General features: G+C 36.1%; 1 protein-coding gene across 1 annotated transcript in view; it reads right to left on the reverse strand.

Annotated features, from left to right (window-relative positions):
• The window catches only part of CSMD1 (CUB and Sushi multiple domains 1), a 2,654,573-nt gene that overhangs the window by 315,182 nt on the left and 2,320,469 nt on the right, over window positions 1-18,922 (reverse strand). The window contains exon 41 of the mRNA XM_069065406.1: window positions 4,747-4,956. Within this exon, the coding sequence (XP_068921507.1) occupies window positions 4,747-4,956 (210 nt within the window). The remainder of the gene's footprint in view (window positions 1-4,746; window positions 4,957-18,922) is intronic.

The following is an 18,922-nucleotide window of genomic DNA, read 5'->3' on the forward strand; positions in this document are numbered from 1 at the left end:
GGTCAAATACAAAATGACTATTCAGAGCTCCTACAGAAAATAATCATATTATAGTGCTCAGATTAAGTACTGGCCACATTCATATTTCAGTACTAGGCTATATATGTGCATGTGTGTATCTTTGCATGTGTATGTGAATATACAGATAATAACATGCAGAAGTCAAGAAGGATGGATAAAATGATTAATGACTAAGAATAGGACTTGAGGAAAATGGTAAAATTGTAGTTTTCTGGAATATGTAGTGTTGTACAATAAATAGTGACCAACTAGTTTCTCATCTTCAAGGAAAACTGATCAAAAGAAACTGGGTTTGCATGACAGTAAGAGAGACATTAGATTAAAGAAGTTTTAATCAGTGATTGTGACTGAGAGTCATTGTAGAAAATTGACTATTGAGTGAGGGATCAGGATTCAGATCCTGCATCTGACATATACTATTTCTGTGACAATGGACAGATCAGCAACAACTGACAAAAACAACATAATCTGAAATGGTAAAAATAAGATCCCAGAAAGAATGCTTTAAAAAATAAGTGGTTTTATTTGACTACTCTGTTTTCAGCTATCAATCACTATTTTAAATTATTTCATTATACTACACCCAGACCTTTTACATGACTTTGGCTTAATAGTCAAGAGTTAGACTATTGTTTTCCATATACTTTCATCAAGGAAAAGGCTGAACAGTAATGGACACCCTACCACTGTAACAGTTCAACTTCAGTTCTGTTTGGGAAACATATAGGTGGAATTAATACTACGTGCTCCAGTGCAAAACTATATTTTTTTATGCTGAAAATTTATTCTTTAAATAAAATGTGGTAAAAATGTTAATTTAGCATTTAGAGCATAGTTTTAAATATTCTAATTGCATTTTTTCCCCTGTATGTATCTTTTCAGTTATCTGATTTGGCTAGAAAGTGAATGGAAATCCTATCCCTTGGAAACAGAATCATAATAATCTCATTTTTCCTCCATGTAAATTCTGAAAGCTGATCATTCCTGCTGTGTGATAATTCAAACTCAGAAATTAAATTTTAATGATAATTTAAAAAGAAGTGTGACTATTAACTGACTTTTAAAATATTACGTTTATTCAGTGATTCAATGTGTATTTTAACAAAAGGGATATATAACCTAATCGAAATCTCTCCTTTCTGCTGCTGATCTGGTCAAAATATTATGCATCTTTTAGTTGGAATATCTGTCACATATACCAACTATTGTTAGTGACGTGTCCTGTCCCATTGACATTATTTTCATCATAATCCTGATAAAAGCAATTTCATGTTGCAAGTTATTTCACTTCTGCAAAGGAAAGAATTTCAAGAAGTCATGAAAAAGGAGGAAAAATTAAGTAATCTGAAATGATGAAAGTCTATAAAATAACCCTATATCTTATAGGAATATTTTCTTTAACATAGCTGAGTAAAAATAGTTACTGAATACAAACACACTCACACATGTATGGAGATACATATCTGCCCTTTCATTCTGTGTAACTCTTTCCATGTCCTCACATAAATCTTACACAAGGGATTCACCAACATCCTGGAAGCCTCTCTTTACTTCACTTGATCTTGCATAGATACCAAAAGAACAAGGGAACTCTCTGTAATTATCATTCCCTCTCACTAGAGCTAAAGACATCTTTATTTTATGGCAAATTTTAGTAAAGCTTCCATTTTTGCTCTGTTAATTTAAGAAAGCACTGAATAGAAGTTATTTGTTATTATTGTGTGTGCATGAGTGTGTCTATTAAAATTTTAAAATAACAAAAATGCTTCATAAGCAATTTATCAATATGACTTAGAGGAAACAGTACTGCAATTGGAGTCAGGAGATTTGAATTTGAAAATCTGTGTTCTGACATTTTAGTGTCTTGATTACTGACCATAGATAAATCACTTATCATTTCACTGAAACTATCTCTCCAAACTTATCAATGATCTCTCAGTCACCAAATCCAATGGCCTTTTCTCAATCTTCATTCTCTTTCACCTCTCTGAAGTCTTTGACACGTCAATCACTCTTTTCTCCTTGATACTCTCTTCTTTCTTGCTTTTCAGGGTGCCACTTCCACCTGGTTTTCTTTCTATCTATATGACAGCTCCTTCTCTGGATTCTTTTCCAGATTGTGCCCTCTAACTATACCTGTCCCTCAGGGTTCTCTTCTCGGACCTCTTCTCTTCTCCTTCTATGCTACTTTACCAGGTGATCTTATCAATTCCCATGTATTTAATAAACATTTATATTTAAGTTGAAGATTCTCAATCAACCTTTCCTTCCCCAATCTCCTTATTGACCTCCGATCTCACATATCCAACTTTTAGACATCTCAAACTGGATGTCCATTAGACATCTTAAACTCAATATGTCCAAAAAGGAACTCATAATCTTTCCCCCTAAAGCCTCACATCTCACCTTTCCTACTACTATAGAATCGAACACTATCTTCCCAGTCCCCTAGCTTCCCAACCTTGGAGTCATCTTCTCACCCACCATATCCAAGCTGCTCCCAAGGTCTATCAATTTCACCTTTGCAAGATCTATCTAATAAGCCCCCTTTTCTCCACTGACACTGCCACCACTCTAGTATAGGTCTTTATCACTCCACCCCTTAATTACTTGAAGAGTCTACTGGTAGGTTTGCCTGCCTCAACTCTTTCTTCAGTCCAATACATTCTCCATTTAACCACTAAAGTGATTTCCCTAAAACAGAATTCTGATCATGTCACCCCACCCCATTCCCCTCAAACTTTCCTACTCAATAAAATCGAGGAGCAAATACAAAATGCTCTGTTTGGCATTCAAAGTAATTCATAATCCTCCTATCTTTCCAATCTTTTTACACCTTATTTCTCAACACACAGTCTTTGATAGAGTAACACTGGCCTCTTGGTTATTCCACAAACAAGAGCACTTTTGACCCCTGACTGTCACTCATCCCTAGAATAATCTCCCCTTTCTCCATTCCAACTACTGTCCCTTGGCTTTCTTTAAGTTCCAGCTAAAATTCTACTTTCTATAATATGCCTCCCTCAAAACCTTCTTAATTCTAGTATATTCACACTGTTATTTCCTATTTATTTTGTATACAGGTTGCATTGTATATATTTGTTTCCATGTTGTCTTCCCATTAGATTATAAATTCTTTGAAGGCAAGGAATGTTTTTTGCCTCTTTTTATATCCCTGTGATTAATACAACGCTTGGTAGACAGTAAGGGCTTAATAAATACTTATTGAAATGAATTGAACTGAACACATCAGAAGCTCAGTTTCCTTGTTCTACTTCTATCCTAGCATTACTCCGAGGAGAGAATTTTATGAAACTTCAAGTTCCATGGACAGAAGGACTATTGTCATTCCACAATTTAACAATTTTAGATATTAAGAAAGTTGATCTGTATATAACTGGATGATTAAATTTAGGGAAGGGAGAGCTGGAATCTGTTCTGTCTGATATCTATGACATCCTATTAGTTTATGTATTGACAAATATGAACTTTGACTTTTAAGTAGAACCACTTTGAACTTGTGTGTGTGTATATATATGCATATATATTTGCATATATATTTTCAATGAATTATGTTTTTCCTTTTTTCTTTTTTTTTAAATAATTATGTTAAAAGAGTAAAGTCCAAAAATTCTGTGGCAATTTTAAGCTCTATAAGGAGCTCAACGACTGCTTTCCTCACTACTCCACTACTACGGTTATTCTATTAATATACAAGCATTTATTAAGCATTTCTCCTCTGCTAGGCATTATGCTACCAAATTTAACTTTTTGAGTTATATACAAATCACACTAGATTTGAGATTTTCACTTTCAGCACATTTAAAAATATCTTAGAAAAGAATTGAGTATTTTTTTTTTTAGTGAGGGGAAAAATCACATTTACATTCCCCACTGACTGTGAACACTTTCCTTACATCTTTTAGATGTAGTTCTATAAAACAGATACATAGACATGCACACAGAAAATTTTTTTAAATGCTTAATCATTAAAGATTATTATAATGTGATTTGAATGTATTTTAACATGGCTTTATACAAAGTGTTTAGTGTATCTGACTTGGAATCAGGAAGAACTGGTTTCAACTCCCACATCAAAATCTTAATAGGTCTGTCATCCTAGGCAAGATATTTAACTTTCCTGACTCGGTTTCCTGGTTTCTAAAATTAGGATAACAGAAGCATATAATTTATAAGGGTATTGTGAGGATCAGATGAGAAAATTTTCACAAAGTGCTAAACCTCTAATTATTATTAGTATTAATAAAAATCATGATCTAGCTTTTAGAAAAATTACTAACACCTAGATGTAAGTGTCCTTATGACCCTCTTCTATGTTCTGGCTTCTCCTAATTTAGTCTCTACATTTTACTTGTGGTCTTCAGAAACCAAAGCAGAACAAAGACCAGAAAGGCCCAGAGCCCCAAAATGTGGGTTTGTGGTTGCAGAGAGAAACAGGAGTGAAAAGGATTTGTGGAGGAAATGGCTCTAGGGAGCAAGAAAGGCAACAATACTTGATGATGATGATGATGATGATGATAATGTATGTGTACATATTGTGTATATATGCATGTTTGCAAATTTACATGACATAAGAACAGCAGCAGATCTTTCCTATTGCTACAATTTAATAGAACTTTTTAAACAGTGTTTTTCTGTAATTAATTAAAAGAATAAACATTTGGAACATGAGGAGAAGACGCATTCAAATTAATTATTTCTTACCTTGATAAGCAAGTTTAAATCCTTGTCTGTTTTGAGAATGATCACTATAAAAATGAATGAGTGTTTCATGTGTTGTGCTTAGCAAAGCTGATGGGATATCAGTTCCACTAAACTGGCCAATCATAGGACTTGTATGAAAGGGTCCATTTTGAATTTCAAGATAGTCATGATTAGCTTCAGTAGAAAAATTCAGAAACTGAATATGTGCACCTATAAAAAGAAAATGTAAAATGAGTAGATATAAAACATAAAAATGCTTACTGTCCCTAAAATATGAACCACAAAACTGTTAATAATCTACAGATTTCATACATATTCACACTTATGTAGAAGCAAATAAATGTGTGCACATATAAATACATACATACATATGTGTGTATGCATATGCATACATATACACATATGCATATACATACACACATATCACATTTGCAGATGGAAATAATTGAAAATAGGTCAACACATTGTTTAAAAACAGAAAATCCTTAATGATCATTCAAATGCTACTAAAATGTCAATTCATCTTAAAGGAGGTCTATTAGTAAAGCAAATGTTCTAGTAACTTTCATTTGCATTAAGCATTACAAAAAAAATAATGGACTCTATTAGGCTTTCAGAACTCCACATTCTTAAAGGCAAATCATTTTAAATTCTTTCCTTGATTGTAACAATCAGCCAAATTCATCAGAAGAACTCAACTACACATAAAAGTAATTCTAGTAAGTAATCAATGCTTCTAAGTATCTGACTAGTGCTGTGTGGTAACCTGGAATTCTGTTCTATAATTTATATTTTATATGAAGTTTGAAAATTCTTTAACTTTTTATAACATAAAAACCAGATTAGTTCTACTGACAAAGGCTAGGTTGAAAAACTGCTTTTCTTATCATGCATAATTCCCATTAAAGATTAGAGACTTAATTTTGTTCTTTTAGCCATGTTACACATCTGTCACATAGTAGAAGTTGAGTGGAACAGAAAATATGCTAGTAGTTTTCATTATAATTCACAAACTTGTTGACTGGATGCATAGAAATATTCTGTTAGAGCCACCTGAATGAAAAATTTCACAAAAACAAAAAAGTTTATTGGAAAGGGAAGCAAGAAATTCTACTAGAAAAGTTTCTTGGAATAAATAAAAGAAAGCTGTTCAATGAGAACAGAGTAACTGGGAAAGAAAACACACAGACACAGTAGGACAAATGACAGATGCATGTGAAATAGCAGTGGAGCATGTGTGGAATGTTACATAGAGAGTAAAGTGTAACTTACCTGGCACAGTGTCAAAAAATAAACAAACAGACAACAACAACAACAAAACCCTAGAATTTAAAGGCTGATTGCAATTTATAATTAGTGTGACTCTGGGGAAGTTACTTTTGTTGTCTGGACGTCTGTTTCTCCATTCATATAATATTAGACTAAATGATTTCCAGCTCTAAAATATTATGATTCCTAACAGCTGACATTACTATAGCATTTTAAGGTTTACAAAGGACAACTACCCTAGATAATACAAGCATTAGCAGATACAACATACAAATGAGAAAACTGAGGCTTAGAAAGGTAAGCAATGTACCCATAGTCACACAGTCATTAACTATCAGAACCAAGATTTGAACCTGGTTTCCAGGCTAAAAGTTCAGATTTTTTTTTCTATTTTTTACATATAACACTACTTTTTTAAAAATTGTCACAAGAACAATGAATAGAGACCATATTGCCTTTATAAATATCTTTTTTTCCACATTAAACATATTTATATTAAATCAATTATATTAAACATTAGTACAAGATAAAAGGAAGATGAAGTATCTTCTTTTAGTGTCCAGTGGCCCAGGATGAAGCCAAGGAAAAGAAAAGAGAAGGGGAAAATCTCTGCTCAATTCTAATATTCATTATCATAATGATGGGGAAAAGAGACTCCTAAAAATCAACTATTACTTTGAATTTGTTTTACATTTCATAAACAATGAATTTTTCAATGGACAAATGAGGAATTAGTCAAATAGTAATGAGTACATTGCCTAAATGTCAGAGTTTTCAGTTGGTCATAAAATCTCATATATAATAATTATGTTCATATGTGTGCACATAGTATTTGTGTAATTTTCATATGTGTGTACATAGCCTTGTATGTATGTGTTTATTTATATGTATTATGTACTTTTGGAACTATTCTTTACAAGTTAGTTCAAATTCTATTCCATTCAATTTAGTTCACTGTTCTATAGACTACCTTTCAAAATGTTTACAGGACATAAAGTCTTCTTATTTGAAATCATGCTCTTTGCCCAACAGCTATCAATAACAGGCAATTTTCCCTCAATTTCAACAAATGTTTGTGCTTAGAAAAGAAATTATTAAAGTATTAAATAAAACAGTAATATGGGTTCTCTTGGATTCCTCACTTCTTAACTACTAGGAAATATTAGCCACAAAACTGTGCATTACAGAAAAAGTAGATGACAACTTACAGTAGTGTATTCTCACATCAAATCCCTCTAGTACCCCTCTTACCCATCCCATCAATTGCCAGACTGAAAACATAGTTTCTTCCTTTTTTATCTTTTCTCCTTTTCTTTCTTTTTTTTTTCTTTTTTGGTAGCATGTCTTACCCCATATCACTAAGAAAAGAATTTTGTCATTAACAAATGACCAGCTTGAAAGAATCAAATACAATTTGGAGAATCTACTGCTACAAGAACTTCAAAAACCCATAGTGGACTGAACAACTGAAATATATCTAGTGATTCTTCTCTGTCCCACAGAATGACCAACAAACATAATTTTTGTTATACTGAGTTACAGTGAAAGCAGCCACTGTGCCAGGCCATGACAATGAAGATCTAATATTTGTTGTCGGTATGGGAGAAAAATTGCAAGAGAAGAAAGGAAACAATCATTTACTAAGTGTCCATGTGCCAGGCACTGTGTTAAGTGCTTTATGATATTACCATTTACAATCCCCCAAACAACCCTAGGAGGTAGGTCATGTTATTATCCCCTTTTTACAGTTAAGGAAACTAAGACAAAGACAGGTTAACTGATTTGCCCAGGGTCATATGGTTAGTGAGTATTTGAGGCCAAAGCCATATTAAATTTATGTTTTCCTGAACCCAGGTTCAGTAGTTTATCTACTGACCCACCTAGCTGCCTAGGGAGAATGCAGAGAAGTAATGCTGTAATGAGAAGCAGAAAGCTTGAAAAACAATCTATTTGGTAGAAACAGGACTTCTGCCAGGCTCCTGCTCCCACCTCCTCCAATTCATGTTAAAAATTACCATAAACAAACTTTGGAGCTAGAGAACCCACAAAATGACACAGAGAAGCTAACCTCCTGCTGAAGACAGTCAGGCAGGCCAGCAGGAAGGGGCCAGCACACTGCTCTGGGAGCTGAGCCCAGCCCCACACAAGCCTGAGGTTTTAAGCCTCAGGGTGGCCACATCCAGCCACCGGCTGGAGGAAGTTCAGATCATCAGCAGCTGTGGAGATCTTCATAATTATCAATTCACAGATGCTAAGGACAAAGTGAGAGGTCAGTTCAGTGTGGACTTTGGGACCTCGGGGTCCCAGAGTATGGTCTGGCCTTTGCCTCTGGGGCTAGAAGTTGCTGAGGCTTGGCTGCTGTCCAGCAACTACCACATGGCTGCTTCAGAGCTCCTGGCCTGCAGACTGTAGGGGGACCAACCATCCAGTCTGAGGGGTAATTGCTCTTGTTTTAATCTGCTTGGATTTGGATCACTGTCTGGGTGGGGGTCCTAGGGTGCATGACTAGTGTGCCAGAGTGTGTGGAGACTTCAGAGAGGACAGCCAACTAATAGCTCCAGCAGCTAAGAAAACCCCAGCAACTGGGACAAAGCTCCCCACCCCCCCACCAGTAGCAGAGTTCTACTGTGGTAATAAGCTCAAAAGTCAAGTAATTGAGTGGCAACATGAACAAGTGAGAGAAGCAAGGCAAGTACAGTGGTCTGACTTGGGATTCCTTTTTTGGGGGACAAAAAGGATCAGGGCATAGAACAGGAGGAAGACAACAAAGTCAGAACTCCTGCACCAAAAGCTTCCATCAAAAGAATAAGCTGCTTACAGGCCATAGAGGAACTTAAGAAGGATTCTGAAAACCAAATAAGAGTAGTGGAGGAAAAATTGGGAAGAGAAAAGAGAATGATGCAAGAAAATTATAAAATGAGATTCAACAACCTGACTGAAGAAAATAACACCTTGAAAAATAGACTAACTCAAATGGCAAAAGAGGCCCAAAAAGTCAATGAGGAGAAGAATGTCTTAAAAAGCCAAATTTGCTTGATGGAAAAAGAATCACAAAAGCTCACTGAAGAAAATCATTTCTGCAGAATTAGACTGGAGCAAATGGAAGCTAGTAACTTTATAAGATATCAAGATACTATTAAACAGATCCAAACAAATGAAAAAATAGAAGGCAATGTGAAATATCTCATTGGAAAAACCACTGACTTGGAAAATAGATCCAGGAGAGATAATTTAAAAATTATTGGACTACCTGAAAGCCATGATCAAAAAAAGAACCTAGAAATCATCCTTCAAGAAATTCTCAAGGAAAATTGCCCTGATGTTTTAAAACCAGAGGGCAAAATAGAGGTTGAAAGAACCCAACGATCACCGCCTGAAAAATATACCCAAAAGAAAACTCCTATGAATATTATAGCCAGGTTCCAGAGTTCCCAGATCAAGGAAAAAATATTACAAGCAGCCAGGAAAAAAACAATTTGAATACTGTGGAAACACAATCAGGGTGACACAGAATCTGGTAGCTTCTACACTGAGGGATTGAAGGGTTTGGAATATGATATTCCAGAGGTCAAAGGAGTTGGGATTAAAACCAAGAATCACCTACCCAGCAAAACTGAGTATAATGTTTCAGTGGAAAATATGGTCATTCAATGGAACAGAGGACTTTCAAGCATTCTTGAAGAAAAAAAACAGAGTTGAATAGAAAATTTGACACTCAGATACAAGAAGCAAGAGAAACATGAGAAGGTAAACAGGGAAAAGAAATCATAAGGAACTTACGAAAGTTTAACTACTTATATTCCTACACGGAAAAATGATAATTGTAAATTATGAAACTTTTCTCAGTATGAGAAGAGTTGAAGAGAATAGAAGTGTGTGTGTATTTGTGTGTGTACACATATATATGTCTATTTAGGAGGGTATATGAGCATATGAATACATATGTAAGTGTGTGTATATATGTGTACAGATATACATAGATAGAGGGCACAGGACCAATTGAAAAGGAAGGGATAATACTTAAAAGGTGAAATTAAGAGATGAGAGATGAATAGAATGAGAAGAGATGGGGAGAGACAGAATGGGCTAAATTATCTCATTTAGAAGAAGGAAGGGAAAACTGTTACAATGAAGAACAGGAAGGTAAAAGGGAATGAGTCAACCTTATTCTCTTTGAATTGGGCTTAAGGAGGGAATTACATACACACTAAATAGGGTATGTAACCCTACAGGAGAGTAGGTTGGAAGGGGACTAGAGGGGGGATGATAGAAGGGAGGGCAGGCTGGGGGGGGAGGGAAGTTGGAAGCACCCACTTTTGAAAAGGGACAGGATCAAAGTAGTGAATAGAACTAGTGGGGGATGGGATAGGATTGAGGGAAATATAGTCAGTCTTTCACAATATATCCATTATGGAAATGTTTTGCATAGCTACAATGTACCACCTATATTGAATTGCTTATCTTCCTAGTAAGAATGGGCAATGAGGGAGGTAGGGAAAGAATCTTTAATTCAAAGGTTTAAAATCAAATGTTTAATATATATGTATATTATTATTAATTATTATTATTTTACATGTAATTGGGAAATTAGATATACAGCCACTGGGGCATAGAGATCCACCATGCCCTACTGTAAAGTCAGAGGGGGAATGGGAGAAGATATGAGAGAGAGCAGATTGGGGGAGGGAATATTCAGCGGGATCACTGTTTTGGGGTGATGGGTAGGGGGAAAATGGGGGAAAATTTGCAACTCAAAATGTTGTGGAAATGAATGGTGTAAACTAAAAAATAAAAAACAACAACAATCTATTTGAACCTAAAAAGGCCATGCTAATAAACACTAGAATATTTTAGTGCATATTGATATGAAGAGTACTGACTTTGGAGTTATAAAAGCTTATATTTAAATCCTAATTCTACTACTAACTAGCTGTGTAACCTTAGGGCAATTTAGGAACAAACTCCCTAACAATTAGACTTTTCCAAAGAAAAACAGGGCTACCTCAAAATGATGGTCTCCCCCTCCTTAGAGGTCTTTAGAGAACAATTTTCTTCATCCACAGAGCCTGGATGATCACTTCCTAGAAGTATCATAACGGAAATCCCTTTTATATGTTAGTTGGATTAGACTGCCAATAAGGACCCTCCTATTATTATTTTCTATGTTTCTGTAACATTACTTCCTTAGTCCTCAGTTTCCTTCTCTGTAAAATGAGAATGTTGAACTACATTATCTCTACAGTCTCTTCTAGTCCTAACACTTTGTTACTTTGTGAATCTATTAAAAAAAAAATCTGCTTCAACCACTGACTTACTTCTCTTTTTCCACAAAATGGAAATGTAATAGGGCAAAATTTGTAAACTTGGTACTAGTTTGCAGCAGCAACTAGAATGTCAAACTATTAAATTAGCATATTCAGAACATTTTTGTTCATCTTTTGAATTAAAACAAAATTCTGCAAAAAGGTCTTAAAATGCAAAGGTAAGCTGGAGCTCATTCTGAGTACGTACAGATGCAGTCTTAGCAAGATATAACAAACATTCAGATTCAGAGCTCCAAATCCAAGGGGGAAAGCAATAAAGAAAGAGATCAAAAGCAAAGTGTTGAGGGTCTAAAAATATTCAGGTCAAGTCTTGGCAATATAAGATACAATCAAAATATCTATTACAAATCCCCCAAATGGGAAGTGGAAAACCAATCATAACAACTACATGTTATGATGAAAATGAGTACCAAAAGAAAAATTGGCTTCAAGCATAACAAATTCTGGAGGCAGTGTGGTGCAATGGAAAGAGTGCTACATTTGAGTCTGATAATCCCAGGTTCATACTCCTGTTTCTGCTATTTATTCCCTATGTTGACCTTGGGTATTTCTCTGCCCACTTTTTTTTCATATCCAAATTGAGGGTTTGGATAAGATTTTCTCCAAGGTCTGCCCTAGTGCCTAAGTCTGATCATCTAGTATATAAAAAGGGATGGACAAGTGAATAGCCTTAACCCACCCAAGTCAAATTAAATCCTTATTGCTTTCTAACTCTTTAGACTTATACCTAGGTGACACTAGAAATTGTTGAGAGAGTGCCTGCCCTAAAGTGAGCAGGGCCTGAGTTCAAATATGACCTCAGACACTTACTAATTGTGTGACCCTGGGCAAGTTACTTAACCCTGTTTTCCTCAGTTCCTCATCTGGGTAATGAGCTGGAAAAGGAAATCACAAATCACTACAGTATATTTGCCAAAAAACCCTCCAAATTTGTGGTCACAAAGAATCAGAAAGGAAAGAATCAGCAGCTATAACAGCTGTTTCCAGAGCTCTCAACCCACCGATAGTAAGGGGATTGAACAACTGGTCAGGAGATTACTGGGGTCTCTTTGCTGTCACTGGGGAAAGGACTGTTGCTTTGCCCATACTTAAATCCAGGTCACAGTCCTGGGTGGCAGTCCCAGGGCAAGAAGAAACAATAGCACAAAAGAGCTTGTGGCCACAGTAGAAGAGTGATCCTCATCATAATTTCAAGGAAGAAAAGAGTGTTTGTGGTCACTTACAGACCAGATCACAGGTCAAGAGAGTAGTAAACACACCTCTCCTTAGATCATACCACCTGGAAAAAACAGTATCTCTGAAAACATTTAAATAAAACTGCTGGAGTTTGGGACAGTGTGCGCTCCATCCTAGAAGCAGATCTCCACTCTAGCAAAGAGTTAAAAGTTGAGAAATAGACTGGGAAAAAAAGAAAACAACAGAAAAGAAAGTTTACTATGGTGATAAGGAAGATCAAAACACATACTCAGAAGAAGAAGTAAGTCAAAATTCCTACATCCACAGCATCCAAGAACAAATATGAATTGGTCTCAGGTCATGGAAGAGCTCAGAAAGGATTTTAAAAATCAAATAAGAGAGGTAGAGAAAAAATTGGGAAGAGAAATGAGAGTGAGGCAAGAAAATTATGAAAAAGAGCTCAACATCTTGGTAAAGGAGACACAAAAAAATACTGAAGAAAATAACACCTAAAAAAATAGAATAGCCCAAATGGGAAAATAGGTACAAAAATCCAATGAGGAAAAGAATGCCTTGAAAAGCAGATTTAGTCAAATTGAAAAAGATATACAAAAAAGAAGAATTTCTTAAGAAGCAGAATTGGCCAAATGGAAAAGGAAGCACAAAAATTTACTGAAAGAAATAATTCCTTAAAAATTAGAATTGAGCAAGAGGAAGTTAATGACTCTATAAGGCATCATAAAGAAATAAAACAAAACCATAATATTGGGAAAAAAAACCTAGAAGAAAACAAAATCAAAAGAACAAAAAAACCCCAACAAAACCAAGACAATGTGAAATATCTTATTAGAAAACCAACTGACCCAGAAAACAGATCTGAGAGAGATAATTTAAAAATTATTGGGCTACCATGATTAAAAAGTCTAGACATCACCTTTCAAGAAATTTTTAAGGAAAATTGTCTTGATATGCTACAAATGGAGGATAAAATATAAATGGGAAGAATTTACTGATCACCTCCTGAAAGAGATTCCAAAATGAAAACTCACAGGAATATTATAACCAAATCTCAGAGCTTCCACATTAAGAAGAAATATTGCAAACTGCCAGAAAGATACAATTCAAGTATCGTGGAGGTATAGTCAGGATAATACAAGGTTTAGCAGTTTCTACATTAAAATATTGAAGGGCTTAGAATATAATATTCTGGAGGACAAAGGAGCTAGGATTACAACCAAGAATCACCTGTCCAGAAAAATTGAGTATAATTCTTCAGGGTGAAAAATGGGCATTAAGTGAAACAGAGGACTTTTAAGCATTCTTGATGAAAAGATCAGAGTTGGATAGAAAATTTGACTTCCAAATACAAGATGCAAAAGGAAAGGGAAATAATAAGGGACTTAATAAGGTTAAATGGCTTGCATGCCTACAAAGGAAGGTGATACTTCTAACTCATAAGAACTTTCTCCTTAGTAGGGCAGTGAGGAGAATGTATAGAGAGATATCACAGGTGTGAGTTGAATATAATGGGATGATATCTTTAAAAATAAAATTAATGGGCAAGAAAGAGGAATGCACTGAAAGAAAAAGGGAGAGGCAGAATGGGATAAATTATCTCACATAAAAGAGGCAAGAAAGTGCTATTACAGTGGAGGGGAATATGGGGCAAGGGTGGGGTGACAGGGAACACTTGAACCTTACTCCCATCCAAATTGGCTCAAAGAGGTAATAACATACACACTCAATTGGATCTAGAAATCTATCTTACCCTACAGGAAAGTAGGAGGGGAAGAGGATAAGAAAAGGAGGAGGAGTATATTTACAGAAGGGAAGGTGAAGTTGGTGAGGCAGTACTCAGAAGGAATACACCTTTGAGGACAGACAGATTGAAAGGAAAGAGATAATAGAATAAATGGGAAGAAATAGGATGGAGAGAAATAAAGTTAGCAATTATAACTGTAAAGAGATTTTTGAAGTAAATTTATCTGATAAAGGCCTCATTTCTCAAATATATAGAGGGAATGAGTCAAATTAAAGGAAAAAAAGAGCCATTCCCCAACTGACAAATGACCAAAAGATATGAACAGTTTTCCGATGAAGTCATCAAAGTTATCTATAACTATATGAAAAAATGCCTAAATCGCTACTGAGTGGAGAAATGCAAATCAAAGCAATACTGAGATACTATCTCACACCAAGTTAGATTGACTAATAAAACAGAAAAGTAGAATGATAAAAGTTGGAGAAGTTGTAGGAAAATTGAGATACCAATGTACTGTTTGGAGTTGTGAACTGATTCAGCCATTATGTAGAACACTTTGGAACTATGCCAAAAATATTTATAACAACTCTTTTCTAGTGGTGAAGAATTAAAAATTGAGGGAATGTCCATCAATTTGGGAGTGGCTGAACAATTTGTGGTATATGATTGTGAAGGAATATTATTGTGATGTAAGATATGATGAGCTAAATGCTCTCAGAAAAACCTGGAAAGACTTACATGAACTGATGCAAAGTGAAATGAGTAGAATCAGGAGAACATTGTACACAATAAAAGCAATATGGTAGGATGATCAACTGTAAATGGCTTGCTCTTCTCAACAATACAATGATCCAAGACAACTCTAAAAAACTTATCATGAAAAATGCTATCCCTGACTAGAGAAAGAACCAATGGACTATAAATATATATCTAGTATACTTTTTTAAGCTTTCTTTATTATTCTTGAGTTTTTGTTTGTTCTATGTTTTCTTTTACAACATGACTAATATTAAAATATTTTTTGCATGATCGCACATTTACAACCTATAGCAAATCACTTGCCTTCTTAATGAGGGGGTATAGTGGGAAGAAAGGAGAGAATTTGGAACTTAGTTTCTGTAATGGTAATTAATTTGAATTTGATGATCCATTTGTGTTGGCAAAGGTAGCAGGTACTTAGCACTTAGTAACTGATCAAGCCTCTGTTGGGGAAAGAGAGGGTATGAACTCCTGTCTCTTGTTGCTGACATAACAGGAAGGGGTTGGCTAAAATAGGAAGCTAATGTTGTGTGTATATAAGGAAAAGCCCCAGGAAGGGACAGTCAGAATTTCTTGGGACCAGTATATGGAGACAGAGCAGCTACAGAAGAGAAATAAGAATTGAGAACTGAGTCAGAATTTCCTGAGAACTTGTGGTGGCAGAGCTTCTTCTAAAGAGAAGCCCAGAGATTGAAGAGGAACCCAGGAGGCCAGGAGCCTCTCCCCTCCCCTCCAGGCAGGATAAGGTGATTCTGATTTTTTGAATGAGCTGCAAAAGACTGAGGAAGCATGACTAGGATGCTAAGATTTTGTCTGTTTTTGGCTTGGTTGAGTCTTGAATTCCTGGGAACAGAGACAGTGAAGGATTTGAGATGGACTGGACACTGTGAGCTCTACTGTTGAGCAGGAACTGCCCGGAGAAGCACACAAGGACCTGGGAGATGTCTGCTTCTGAATCCACAGTTTGCTGAATCCAGGTAGGATCTGGGACCATGGAAGGGGATCCAGGGAATCTGAGAGACCACCCCAAGTCAAGCTGAAAGAAGACTTTACTTGGATACTGTATACTGACTAAGGAATTGTAAATTTATTAGTGACCTTGGTGTGGAGGGTCTGTGTATTTTCTAATGATTTTTACTTAGTGATTAATGATACTTAGTAATTGATTGCTGAATAAGTGACTGATTGAGGTAACTTAGTGTGCCCCAGGAGTGGAAGACTTTGACTATTGTACTTTGAGATGATTGTTCTTTGTTCTAAATATTGTGACCACTTTGGTGAAAACTATGTGGCCATTTTAATGATAAGCTGTTGTGAATACTATTTTGTAATTAAATTGTAATATTGTGAATGCTGTACCTTGATTTTCTGTGAATGTTTTGCCTTGATTTGTTATGGAATAAATAGAGTGTTCACTATACTGTGTAATCAGAACCTTAAATACTGTTCACCATAGCATTCTTCTGGAAAGCTGCTCATGCATGGCATTACAATTTTAAAAACGAATGTTGAAAATTGCTTTTACATGTAATTGGGAAAGTAAAATATTAACAGTTTAAAAAATAAATTTTAAAACAATGCTTAAATAATAAAGTTTAAATAAAAAATAAAATTTAAAAAAAAGAACAAAATTCAAAATTGGAGAGGTTGTAGAGAAACACCTGTCGAAAAGGTATACCATTAAACTGCTGACAGAATTGTAAAAACAAAACAAAACAGAACAAAACAAGAGTAAGACATAACTAAACAACAACAGTTGCTGAAGTTTTAGAATGAAGTCCACATCAATTCAGTTTAATTCAACAAGTATCTCTTACATTCTAGCTCTGTGTATGGCCTGGTGATGGTTTTAGGGGAAAAAGGCAATTTTAAAAAGATATTCTACTGTCAACTACTCAATCACTTAGCATTTATTAAGTGCTTACTAAATACAATAAAGTGTTTACAATTCAAGAGGGGGATTCTTGCAAACATATAACTATATTATAATGCAGAATGCAAGGACTTTAATTTTTTTTCCTTGTTATCCCCACACTTACCACAATTCCAGGAACACTTTAAGTACTTAAATACTTGTTTGATTGCTTGAAGTACCGTGGAGATCAGACAGTGTTATGAGAAATGAGAGGAGGAAGAGATCTCCTTCAGCCAGGAAGAGTGAAGAATGTGTCATTAAGATGGTGACACTTCAATCAAATCTCCCTGTTTTTTCAATGGGAAGTATTCTTCTTAAAGTGTTTTATACCATTTCTCATGTGTATGCCATTATTGGGATAGAGCCACAACCTGTAACATACTAGATGTCTTACTTTTTTCTTTCTATTTTTTTAATCTTAACTAGGTGTCTTTCCAATGAAATGTGGGTTGCCTTCTGATTCTCCAAACTTCTTTCTCCACCATAAACCAACAACTTTCTCAACCTGAAAATTCCACCCCATTAGTCTTTTTACCTTGGAAGACTGAATTCCAAGGCTAAAAATATTAGAAGGGCAAAATTTTAAATGTTGGTACAGATGGGGAAAAACTGGAACACTAATTAATTGTTGGTGGAATTGTAAACTGATCCAACCATTTTGGAGAGCACTCTGAAATTATGCCCAAAGAGTTATTAAACTCTGTATCCTTTGACCCAGCAATAACACTACTTGGTCTATTTCCAAAGGTGATTAGGAGAAAATGCAAAGAACCTATATGTTCTAAAATATTTATAGAAGCTCTCTTTGTGGTGGCAAAGAACTGAAAATTGCAGTGATGCCCATCAACTGAGGAATGGCTGAACAAGCTATATTATAATATTGTGATGGAATACAACTGTGCTATAAGAAATGATGAATTCGGCCAAGATGGCGGAGTAGAAGCAGGAAATCCCCACTGCTCCGGCTCCCACCTTCCCCAATCTATGTTAAAAGAGGACTCTAAACAAACTTTGGAGTTGTAGAACCTACAAAATGACACAGAGAAGCTAAAGCTAACCTCCTGCTGAGGACAGCCCGGCAGGCTGGCAGGAATTGGCCAGCGCAGTGCTCTGGGAGCACAGACCAGCCCCATGCCAAGGCTTTAGCCCCAGGGTGGTCCTGACAAGCCACCAGCCAGAGGGACTCCAGATCAACAGCAGCTGTGGCTATTTCCAGATTCATCAACACACAGATGAGAAGGACAAAGTGAAAAGTCAGTGCAGTCTGGACTTTGGGACCAAGTAAGTGGGAGTGCGTGGCTTTTGCCCCTGGGGCGAGAAGCTGCTGAGACACCCCTGCACAGCCAAGACAGTACCACATGGCAGTTTCAGCTCCTGGCCTGCAGAGTGTAGGGGGACCAAGCACCAGTCTGAGGGGTAATCGCTCTTGCTTTAACCTGCTTGGATCTGGATTGCAGTCTAGGGTGGAGGTCTGTGATAGTAATGGCAATTAAAGATTCCCCTGTATTGGCTTGGTTTTCAAATTGATTGTATTAAAACCCAGAGTTTGTTAATCCCACCTGTGGGATGGGCTTGTTGATGTGAAAAGAAAGTCCTGAAGTGGGAGGAGCTGGTGATGTAGATTTGGAGAGACAAGAGAGAGGCGGAAGATCTTTTTGGAAGCAGCACCTCGTGGAGAGAGAGAGACTAAGAGAATTGCTGGTGGCCGCTTTGAATTGCCCTGGACTTTTGAGACCTGCCCCCTGAGCTGCCAAGGACTGAGGAGACATGGCTGTTTTGCTGGTACTTTGTCTGTCTGTTTTGATGTTGTTTTGCCAGATTTGTCCACTGGTGAAAGACAGTCCTTTTGTTGAAGAAGTCCTGGAACCTGGCTGTTCGCTAAGAAGGCCTGCGACTGTCCTGCAGACAGAGAGTGAATACTGTCCACTGGTGAGGGACAGTACTGTTGTTGCAGGGGTCTGGAGACTGTCC

This window comes from Petaurus breviceps, unplaced genomic scaffold (assembly GCF_028583685.1).
Source record: "Petaurus breviceps papuanus isolate PSGF00001 unplaced genomic scaffold, PetGlider_PUasm1.0 90686, whole genome shotgun sequence".
Taxonomy (NCBI): domain Eukaryota; kingdom Metazoa; phylum Chordata; class Mammalia; order Diprotodontia; family Petauridae; genus Petaurus; species Petaurus breviceps.